Here is an 11,394-nt window from a genome sequence, read left to right as displayed (position 1 = left end):
AGCACAGCAGCAGCAGCAGCACAACAGCAGCAGCAGCACAGCAGCAGCAGCACAGCAGCAGCAGCACAGCAGCAGCACAACAGCAGCAGCAGCACAGCAGCAGCACAGCAGCAGCAGCAGCAGCAGCAGCACAGCAGCAGCAGCAGCAGCAGCAGCACAGCAGCAGCACAGCAGCAGCAGCAGCAGCAGCACAGCAGCAGCACAACAGCAGCAGCAGCACAGCAGCAGCAGCACAGCAGCAGCAGCACAGCAGCAGCAGCAGCAGCAGCAGCACAGCAGCAGCAGCACAACAGCAGCAGCAGCACAGCAGCAGCAGCAGCAGCACAGCAGCAGCAGCACAGCAGCACAGCAGCAGCAGCAGCAGCAGCACAGCAGCAGCACAACAGCAGCAGCAGCACAGCAGCAGCACAACAGCAGCAGCAGCACAGCAGCAGCACAGCAGCAGCAGCACAGCAGCAGCAGCACAGCAGCACAGCAGCAGCAGCAGCAGCAGCACAGCAGCAGCACAACAGCAGCAGCAGCACAGCAGCAGCACAACAGCAGCAGCAGCACAGCAGCAGCACAGCAGCAGCAGCACAGCAGCAGCAGCACAGCAGCAGCAGCACAGCAGCACTCACCGGCGGCGCAGCATCCTTTTGTAACTATGGGTTAGTGGGTTATAGACTAATTAAAAGACTTGATATGATTTTTTTTCTCTCTTAAAGATCTACAAGTTATTTCATAGTATAATGTTTTTTTAAATAGACTCATTTACTTTAACAATAGATTTTAAATGGGTAAATGTAAGTTGTTTTTAGAAACGAGTCAGTGTAATCCCTCATTCATCCAGGAGTCTTCCATTGTAGAAAAAGATTCAGTTGTCGTTATCTCGACACTGTTTTTAGAAAAAGAGTTATTCTTGAAAGCAGAGAAAAGTGTGCAGATGACTGCAACTGAATATTTTCCTACAGAATATTTTTTTTGTTTTGTGTTAGGTTTTGATATCTTATTTTTTCTTATTTTTTTCCCCCGAGTCTGTGGAATAGGCTATGTAAAAATCGACAATAATCATAATAAAAAATACAACAACGTTTTTATTATTATTGTTATCTATTTGCAGAGCTAGTTTTGTACTACTCTGTCCATACTGTAGGCCACATTATATGCAGTCAAAGTGTATTGTATGCAACACCTTATTTTGCGCGTGCCTTTTTATTATGTTTTGTATTGTACTAGTATTATTTGTTATGTGTTGCCGAAACAATTAAATTGTTCGTGAATTTCCGGTTCGGTTGTTCGGTTGACAATGCCAATAAAACGTCTTTCTGATTTCTTGAGATTATTCTGTAGACACGCCCTAATAGATAACTTTATTTATTTTATTTATTTTTAAAGTTAGTAAAATAGAAAGGCCTCGGGTAATTGGAAAACTATATATGTATACTTTATTTGCGTTATAAATCAAATAAATAAATATTTATAAATGAATGAGTGTCAGCAGTAGTCCCGCCCTCTTCACACCGGACCAATCAGAACGGGCTGCCGGAATTCACTTCCTGTTTTCTCCCGAAACATGTGAATTAGCCGTTAGCTTCATAATCTACACAAACATTCACCTAAACGCCACAGAAGATGGTTCAGTTGACCAGAATTTGTCACCGGAAGGCAAGTAAATAATCTTAAACACATGTAATGTTAAAATGTTCTTATTAAAACCGTAGAAAGCTTACAAACTAGCCAGACGCTAAACTTTACACTAATATACAATGCATTCTGCATGTTTTATTACAGTATGGGAAGTTCCTGGACAATCTGCGGCTGTATGTGCGCGGAGGCAGCGGCGGCATGGGTTTGCCCCGTCTGGGAGGTCAAGGAGGAGATGGTGGAGATGTTTTTGTGGTGGCCACCAAAGACATGACCTTAAAGAGGATGAAAGACAAATATCCACAGAAACGCTTTGTGGCTGGAGCAGGGGTAAACAGCAGGTTTGTAGGCCTAGATAATCTTGCTGTTTAAGTCAAATGTCAAGACTTTTCCAGTGCTTCCTACAGTCGGGCACTGTGGGGGACACAAGTTGTCTTCAGGCTACTTTACACACCAAGCACATGAAATAAAATGAGTCAGAAATCAACTCATTTATTTAGAATTACTACTACTAAATCAATGTACTTTTTGAATGGCTCCTCCATTTAAATACTATAAATACATATATATGTTTGTCTTGTTATATATGATAGTATCGTTCTTGGTGTCTAATAAACAGTTTATTCTTTAGTTCTAATTTACTGTCTGGTGTTTATTTTACTATTGATCCGCTATGACAGAAGTGACGTAATGAAACCTGAATTGTGTCTGAACAGTGTCAAGTCTCTGAAAGGGGAGCGAGGCAACGACTGTAGCGTTCTGGCACCTGTCGGCATCACTGTCACTACAGACAATGGCAGGGTAATCGGTAGGAAATACTCTTATTCTATTATCTCAAGAGCAATTATGTTAATCCAATCATTTTGTGTGGTGTAAGTTATAATTTTAACATTTTCCTTTTGAAGGTCACTTGAATGCTCCTGGAGAAAGTGTGAAGGTCGCCAAAGGTGCAAGTGGAGGCTCATACCACTCGTTATTTAATCCCAGTAAAGCAAAACCCAAGCACATTAGGCTGGATCTGAAACTAATTGCAGACATAGGTTTAGTGGGGTAAGAGACTGCAAACATTTATTCAATGAACTGTCCATAAGGTCAGTCACGCAATTCATTTCTAAACCCGTGTTTCTTCTCAGATTCCCCAATGCTGGAAAATCATCTCTTCTTACAGCCATATCTAATGCAACACCTCAAATTGCCAGCTATGCATGTAAATCACTTTTTTTTTAAATTAATTATTATCTGTACACTTTCATTGAAAATTAAACATGTTTTTAACATCACTACTCTTTATTACAGTCACAACTTTAAAACCAGAAATTGGGAAACTGATGTACAGAGATCATAAACAGGTAAAGATTATGTTTATATGTATCTATTTTAGTCAATTTCAGTCAGTGTTTAGTGTTTTAGTGAGTCATTTATTTTAGGACTCTGTCCATCTGTTTATCTATTGCGTTGTATTTGTGCTGAACTTATATTTTATTCACTCATGTGTTGGTAGATTTCAGTCGCCGATCTCCCAGGGCTCATTGAAGGCGCTCACTTAAACAAAGGCATGGGACACAAGTTTCTAAAACACGTGGAGAGGACTAAACAGCTGCTGTTTGTGGTGTATATTCTTTTGACTTACATTTATTTAAACGGCAAAATCGCTTGGAGCTGTTATTTTAATTGTAAGTTTAATTTTAAAGTTAATTTGTACTGTCTCTAAACCAGGTGGATGTTGGCGGTTTCCAGCTGGCCAGTAAAACGCCGTTCAGATCTGCCTTTGAGGCCATACAGCTTCTGACAAAGGTAAGAACCATAATAATGAAGTATTTTATTTAGAACGTTCTGCCCACAATCTGTTCACTGTCCACAAGGAACTAGAGCTGTACAAGGAGGAGCTCGTGTCCAAACCCGCTTTACTGGTGGTGAACAAGATGGACCTCCCTGATGCTGAAGAAAAGCTTGCCGCTCTCAAAATACAGCTTCAAAACCCAGAAGGTAATGTAAACGTTTAATCTAATCATTTGTGCAAGCAGAATTATTGTATTTGCTCGATTTAATGAATGTTATTGGCCCCTGACAGACTTTTGTCGCCTGTTGGATGTTGACATGATACCAAAGGAGTACATAAACTTTAAAGACGTAATTCCTATCTCGGCTCTCACTGGACTTGGGATTGAACATCTTAAAAACTGCATTCGACAGTCTCTCGATGAAGAGGAAGAGATTAAAACTAAAGATGTGCTTCAAGAGAAACTGCAAGAACTCAGACGGCCCATGTAACAATCATGGACATTCAACGTTTGTTACCAAGGACATGAGAAATGTGACTGAACTGGACTGTCACCAAACAAAGGTGTTATAAATGAGTTTATAAATAAGTTATGGAACACACACAAAATGTACTTTAAAATGCATTTTTACAGGGCCCTGATGTTCACTAGTTCTGTGTACATTGTTTGCTGCTTTAATACAATTAATTGTAACTTGATATGTGCTCATTTCTGTAAATAAATTGTGTTTCAGAGTGATAAATCTTGCACCGTTGCATAGCGATTTAACGATTCAAATCTAAATGTCTTTTGAATGGTCAAAAGTCCTCAAATGCCGCTATAAACGGGGAAACCAATAAAGATTAGAGAAAAAAACTAGGATCTGTCCATAAAAGAGTATTTTTTTATTAAATATATTACAATACTGATTAAGAGAAGAAGAAAAAATAGGGGCATTGATTTTTGCATCGTCAGTCTTTACAGCATACAGGTAAAACAAGATTACAAAGGGGCGTAACAGCAGTGTGGATATAGTGTGTCAGTACATTTGGCCATTGGAGCGATGGCTGAGTGAGTCGTTTGCGTTTTACATTCATGCCTCTGACCGAGAGACAGAGAGCCGAGTTCAGATTGAGCCGATGTTCGAGGCTGAACAGGAGATCGATAATACATAAGCCCAAAGTTTCTCCTGTTCTCCTCACAGCCACAGGATCTTAGAGGGCAAAATTAAGGAAACAGTAGGTTGCGTTCACGTTTTATTTGACGTTTGAGGGAAGGTGGAAAACTGTATATAATCGCAATTGTATTTTTAAGGTTATGCAAACAGAATATTGAGTGCAATGTCTATAATTAAAACTTCAACACATGACAGCAAAAACAGTAGATTAAACATAAAAAGAGTGTAATCTTTCAAACAAGGTTTTTCCTGCACTTTAGTGGTTAATGTTACGGTTCATTCAGATTTTGTGTGAGACTTTGATGCATTTAGGGTTGGACAATATCTTTTGGACAGAAATGGGCTAAAACATGGCTTTATTAAACTTCAACTAATGCATTTAATCAGAAAAATGATAAATGAATCACAAAACTGCAAAAATATCACCTTATCCTTAACATAACCAGCTTTTTATAGTGTTTATTTTTACTATAAACGATAAACTCGAACTTAGCATATGTTCAACCACAACATTCACAATATTATCGATATATTGTCCACCTCTAGGTGCAATTTAAATAGTAATTATATATCAAGGTATTCATTTGTATCACTTTCGCCCAGCCCCAGTTGGTGCATATTTTTCTTTATACATCACATGGAAACATTTTGTAAAGAATGTCAAGTATGCCATATTAATAACATACTGGTTTTCCTTTCCATTGACTACTGTAACAATGAATAATTCTGAAGGTCTTTGATAAAATTGTGAGAAAGAATTCCACCTTGGTTCATTTGTGGAGTCACGATACATTTCATGTGGATAGACCCAGTAATTACAGAGGTATTTATTGCGAACCAGATCGAGACGTTCGCAAAACCAGCGAAAAGGAATCAACTGTAAATGTTGAAATGTCACGTGAACGCAACCCATCAGAAGACAAGTACAAGAGGTTTTTCCGCTCTCGTACGGAATCTGAAAAAACAACCACGTTTTGTGCTCCTGGAACAAATGTACAGTAGTTATCAAACACAGCTCCTCTCAATCGTATTATCGATACACATTTACAATAATGCACTTAATCACGGTTTGAATGCTGACAAAAACAAATCATTACAAAGATAGATAATAAAAATGTACTGTAGTTGGTTTAATACTGTGAAAGGCAAATCACCTACACAACCATAATCGTTACACATGAAGTGCCACATCGGAACAAAAATGGAGAACGGGGAGCTTTCTGACATGATTTTACAGGAATGGTGCATCTTACAAATACAAAAGTTGAATTCACAAATACTTTAGGACATTGTGTGAATTCGAGGGGTTCTTTCGGTGACATGCCGTGGTCTTATCACTCCTAAACATTATTATTGAGCGGGGAAATCGTTAGGAATAGGGCGCGGTCATGCTGTTGGTCATCATATCTTTCATAAGCTCAAACAGCAAGCACTATACAGCAGAATTAATCGCTTACAAGGCTAAATATGTCACCGCAGTTAAACCCAAAATGCATTTTTCAATCGCGGTTTTCGCACATTTCATCTCTTATTTCAACCACTCACGTCAGTCTAATAAAACTGAGCCAATGTCAATGGCATGCTTTGATAAATGAATTAAAACAGCACATTGGTCCAAAAAATAATCACGTATTTCAATTGAATACTAGGGGAAATCTTTGAGAGTCAGTGAAAAGTAGCGTTTCTAACTACACCAAACACATCTCGGTCTAATCATCACATCCAACAGCAATGGCACAATAAACTGTACATAAAATCAATGAATACGTTTCCTTTCGTAAAGTGCTGCGCAAAACTTGCATCACACACCAACACTTTCTATCAAGATGTCAAAAACCAGTGCTCAGACGTATTAAAAAACATTAAACTGTGGCCTCAAGACGGGGAAATGCAAAGGGAGGGGACGATTTCAACACTTTACGGAGTGGAAAATACACACACAAATCATGAGCGCGGGTATCTAGTGTTTGCCTAAAGCACAATTCCACTTTCCCAGTGCGAGAAAGCCGATTGTGTGTGACTGTACATATTTACAAATGTCCACCATGGGGTAATAATACGATCTGCTGATAAAATATGGGTTAGTTATCGTGTACAGAGAGCCTTTTAGTATCAAAACACCTCCCCTGCATCATGCTTATTGTGAAGTCCGCTGTTTCACCACCGCCTCAAACTCGGGCCTTTCCTCATGCTATACAGTGAAGGCGTGTCTATACGGGGTTCACGTGCGTCAAAATGGCTGAACAAACGGATATTGAGACATGTTCTGCACCTGTGTAAAGTTCAGTATATTATGCCCGCAAAAAGGCCAAAAAAGGGTTACTTGGATTGAGTGGATGTGGACTCGAGTTAAAAGTGGTTTTCGGCCCCTACGGAAAAAAAGAAAGTTGTCAACAGCTCAATCTTCTTTGCAGCGATTATGTGTGAGTTCTCAGTGCAAACTCGCCCACTAAACATGAACCAAAGGACCAGTTGGGCTGCTCCGGCGGCGCTTGTTTCGCTGAAGTCGCTCGCTCGTACGTCCGTTGTACGTTCTCCTCGATCAAAGAGTCATTTCAGCGTTAGCGTGTGTTATCCATAGAAAAAGTGACCTTCCTTCACGGCGGCAGACCAGAGTGCAGTTATATTGATGTTTCCCAAAGCTGAAAGGAGAAATTGCAAGACAAGCGATAAATTACAGTATACTTTACAACTTACTTTCTACTTTCTATTATTTGCAAAAACAGATTTGTGTAATTTGAAAAAAGTGTCAAAGGTTTACAATTAACTCTTACTCATCAGGTAAATAATGAACACAAGACCTGTCATTTTATTTCAAATTTGTCTCTGAAACTTTACAAACCGAAGTTTTACTTGTGTTTTTGGACATTAGTTACCACAGAGTTGCTTAGCTCTGTCGCGCTTTTGAACTTATAACTTTGAACTTTTAACTCATAATTCAACATTTCTAGAAGTCAATGGAAAAATGAATGGCCGCTTCCGGGACCACAATGAACTTCGAAGTGTTGAGCTCCATGATATGTGTAGAAGATGGTATTAAAAAGAAAACAAATATTTTCAAAACCGATTGAACTCTAATTCTAATGAACAAGTTTATTATTTAAATGTTCGTAAGCGCCTCACCTTGGCGCCCTGCCTGGCTTTCCTCTGATCGTCGGGCAGCGGGGGCATGGGGTAAGGGTATCTCCTGCTCGAGGCGATAGACCCCGTAGACGAGGTGGGAGACTTGGCAGGAGACAGCGTCCTATAAATTAGAGACAATCAAAGTTAGAATAATGCCCCATCTCCTTTGGACAGGAGCTTGGTTCAGAGTAGGCCACGGGTAAATTAGGCTTCATTCAGGGAAGCGCTGCTCTAAATTTAGACTTTGGAGCTGCAGCATCCTTGAACTACTCCACTTTTACACAAGAGGAGATTGTTCCGAGACAAAACACATGTCTCTGTGAAGGCAAAACCCTGCAGAGACGTGTCGACATTCAGTATCTCTCAAATGATCGATGTCGGAGTGCATTGAGCGACCGGCGACAGCGATCGGACTGGGAGCTTTTTTCCCACGAGTCGAGGAAGAAGTCACAATGTCAAAATAATGGAGAAAGAGAGAGAGAGAGAGAACGCTCTTGACACCAATTCAACACCATGTTATTAATTATCTGAGAAATATTGCTCTATATTGACCCTAGTGAATGAATGTGAGAGTGAATGGTTATCTGTGTGTCTATGTCTGTTGGCCACTGTCCAGGGTGTACCCCGCCTAAGGCCCAAAGTCACTGGGATAGGCTCAGGATAGGCTCAGGGTCACCCGCGACCCCCAACGGGAAAAAGCGGTAGAAAATTAATATTGCTCTATAAGTAAGGTTTTAAGTCAACAACATAAATGTTTGATCAGTACATTATTTGGAAATGTTCTTTATCTAGACGCCTTTTTTTCAACCTTTATGTGGTTGATAATGTTATATAAAGACTCAAATACAATAGAAATAATGGTGTGACTAGTCGAACTATTGAAAAAATAAACTAGATAAATCGTTAGGGACAGCTTTATTTGTTCTAGTCCTGGTTTAAATCTGTGTTAAGTCCCAGTTTATTTCCAATTTGAATGTGACGTGTGCTTAAATGTGAACGCAGCCAAAGACACGCACTACAGGCCGATTAGAGCGACCGTTTATGTCGAATCCTGAGACAGTGGAGGGGAGCAGAACCCACAGAGACGAGGGGATTAAAGCCACGTCGCAATTCTGCTTCATTTCCTCCATAATTCCTCAGGTGTAAATCCAGTGAGAGCCAAAGAGGAGAGAGACAGATAGTTTCCCATCCCTCCCTCTCTCTTCTCCGTAGATGTGATTGACAGCTGAGGAGTCGAGGAGACGAGCAGAATTGTGACGTGGCCAGAGAATCCACTCAGAAATCATTTGGGAAAATATGAGTTGAACCCATAATCACTGACAGAGTTTGGAAATGTATCCACACTGATAAAGCCCTTCTCAACAGCAGATGAAACTGTAAAATCTCTCCATTCTTTGACAATGTGCTCCCTTTTATAAAAGCTCTCAGAAACTGTAAGGTCTATAGATGTCCACGCTGATGTGGTGTTTGGTCACTATTTGTTAGTTGGGGTGAGGATGGCTGTGTCCTTGTTGTTTTGACCATGAAGCTCAAGCATTATTATCATCTATAGACCTTGAGGGAGATTTTTCTTTTTGTTGTGGCAGCGCAGTGATGATGTCATCACAAGGCTGAGGCACAAGAGGTGGCACATGCCGTCAACAACAACATGCAACATCACAAACACAGGAAGCAAAGAGGAGGCCAAATAAAGAGCCAGTGGGGGTGTTAAAATAATATTTAAATTATATAGTAGGTTTCTAATATATACAAGAGGTTTAACAGAGGCCACAATCATTAACATAAGCAACAAAAAAAAGCTCAAAGAAAAAGTCTAAATCAAAACTGTTTTTGTAAACACTGTTTTATCCAGCTTTATCCAAAACCCCTGCTGGACACAACATGCCAGATACTCATGTTTTCACAAAACCAAATAATAATTTGAACTTGCCCTGACAAAAATAATCAAACTAAACTAAAAGTGGCGTTTAAAGACAAGCGCGAGGGCACAGTATAGGGTTGGAGATAATACCTAAGGTAAGGTCCTCGAGTGTTTTTATTCACGTCTTCTACCCATTTAGTTACATCATAACATTCTTTGACGGGAGGGGTTAAATACCTGTGGGAGGGTGATGAACACAACACAAAGAGATAAAACAAATGGAAAACAACACAGAATAAGCACAAAAGAGGAGGAGGAGAGAGGAAATATTTTAGGAAAGCAGAGCAGAGCAAAGATTGTCAGAACAAACACCAAGATGCATCAAGAAAATGGTGAGGAAATGGTGTCAGACCTGTGAGATTCAGATGAAGCAACATCACAAACAGTGTCCAGTGTCACAGGCTCAAACAGGCTCAAACCCAAAGCACAAAGCCCACTCCATCACTCTCATGCCGCTACAGGAGCTGGAGCAAACTAATGCAAGACCAAGAGCTCCAAATGCACCAAGAAACAACGCCAAAGCCAATCGTGCAGTCTGCATTTCACTGATCACATGGGATTAACCAAAGAGGAATGATAAACTTCAAGAATACATTCACTTTATATTGTCTAAGATTATTAGATTGTCTGGGATCATGCCTAGTTTGTTAGTTCAGAAGCACATCGTTTTGGTCAATCATTTATACATTTTAGAAAGGATCTGTGCACATGTTTGCTATTAGAAATAACATGAACGTAAAACTACAGTGTCTAACTGCGTGGTCTCGTCCCTCTATGCTGAAAGTGTAGTTTACTATGATAAAAAGGTTAAATATCTTTGGGGATCAGATCAGACTTACTCTGTGGAGTTTGAGCGAGCACGAAACTTCTTCCCTTTCAGTTTCTTACGATTGCCACTCAGATTTCCTGATGAGAAACACCACAAAGTCAGTCGTTTCCACAGAGGTTTTGCCGTGGCACTGGTCTGTTACCTTGCCAGGAGTTGCTCCTTGGCCGGCCGTTCTCACAGATGTCAGAGATATGTTTGGCATCTGGGATTCTCTCACTCCACGAGTGGGACAACCCATTGGATCTACACATGTGCACAGTCACAACATGGTCAGAGCAGGGTCAAAGGTCAGGACAGTTGTAAATGTTGAGGTGCAGCTGTTGTAAACTGGACGTGTGATGAAGGGACGAGGTCAGTGAAAGAAAAGAAGCCATTTTAGCGGAGTTATATGCAGCTAAATGTAGGGCATGACGTGGTAAAATGGAGTATTCAAATACAGACACTGTATTCATACTCTGTCGACCACAGACGCTGCATGAGCTGTGAACATTTTATACTTCCCAAAATGTTCACAGACTGTAAAAGGAAAGATGGTACTTACAAGCGTGATGGAGCGCTTAGTGAACTTGTCTACAGCAGTGAGCCGTCCTGACTGCTCCTCACACACACACACACACACACACGCACGCACACACACACACACACACACGCACGCACACACACACACACACACACACACACACACACACACAGAGCGCTGATGATGATGATGATGAAGGCGCACCTGAAGCCAAACACTGAGAGGTTCTGTGAGAATGATGGGATGGAGGGAGTGAAGGACAGAGTGCAGAGCTGCAGGTGGGACAGGCAGGCTGACCTCTTCTTGGAGCTGCAGCCCGAGTTGGTGCTGACGCCCGGAGGCATGTCGCTGTAGAACGAGTCTGCGTCGCTGGGCTTCGTCACGTAGTCCCCGGGAGGGATTTGCCTGGAAACGCAGATTAGGTATAACGCAGATATTTAG

At 40.9% G+C, this 11,394-nt stretch overlaps 2 protein-coding genes across 4 annotated transcripts in view; one reads left to right on the top strand and one right to left on the bottom strand.

Moving 5' to 3' along the window:
- The first annotated feature begins 1,529 nt into the window (after positions 1-1,529).
- On the top strand, positions 1,530-4,044 carry gtpbp10 (GTP-binding protein 10 (putative)). The gene is made up of 10 exons (XM_072461158.1): positions 1,530-1,644; positions 1,771-1,964; positions 2,340-2,431; positions 2,529-2,673; positions 2,757-2,830; positions 2,920-2,972; positions 3,125-3,232; positions 3,340-3,417; positions 3,486-3,609; positions 3,695-4,044. Exons 1-10 carry the CDS (start codon positions 1,612-1,614, stop codon positions 3,892-3,894), a joined length of 1,101 nt encoding a protein of 366 aa, XP_072317259.1. The 5' UTR covers positions 1,530-1,611; the 3' UTR covers positions 3,895-4,044.
- Positions 4,045-5,803: 1,759 nt separating this feature from the next.
- The window catches only part of adam22 (ADAM metallopeptidase domain 22), a 75,487-nt gene continuing 69,896 nt past the window's right edge, over positions 5,804-11,394 (bottom strand). Inside the window, exons 27-31 of one of the 3 annotated variants that reach the window (XM_072461347.1) lie at positions 11,158-11,358; positions 10,576-10,676; positions 10,444-10,510; positions 7,684-7,804; positions 5,804-7,202 (exon numbers count right to left, since the gene is read on the bottom strand). In XM_072461347.1, the coding sequence (XP_072317448.1) occupies positions 7,182-7,202; positions 7,684-7,804; positions 10,444-10,510; positions 10,576-10,676; positions 11,158-11,358 (511 nt within the window). In that variant the 3' untranslated portion in view covers positions 5,804-7,181. The remainder of the gene's footprint in view (positions 7,203-7,683; positions 7,805-10,443; positions 10,511-10,575; positions 10,677-11,157; positions 11,359-11,394) is intronic. The other 2 variants (XM_072461348.1, XM_072461349.1) reach the window with 2 other exon arrangements.

The sequence above is a fragment of the Eucyclogobius newberryi genome, unplaced genomic scaffold (assembly GCF_026437365.1).
Source record: "Eucyclogobius newberryi isolate DKJ021-1_F unplaced genomic scaffold, fEucNew1.0.hap1 SCAF_3, whole genome shotgun sequence".
Lineage (NCBI taxonomy): Eukaryota > Metazoa > Chordata > Actinopteri > Gobiiformes > Gobiidae > Eucyclogobius > Eucyclogobius newberryi.
Note: the sequence above shows the minus strand (reverse complement) of the source record. Positions and strands in the feature narration are given on the sequence as shown.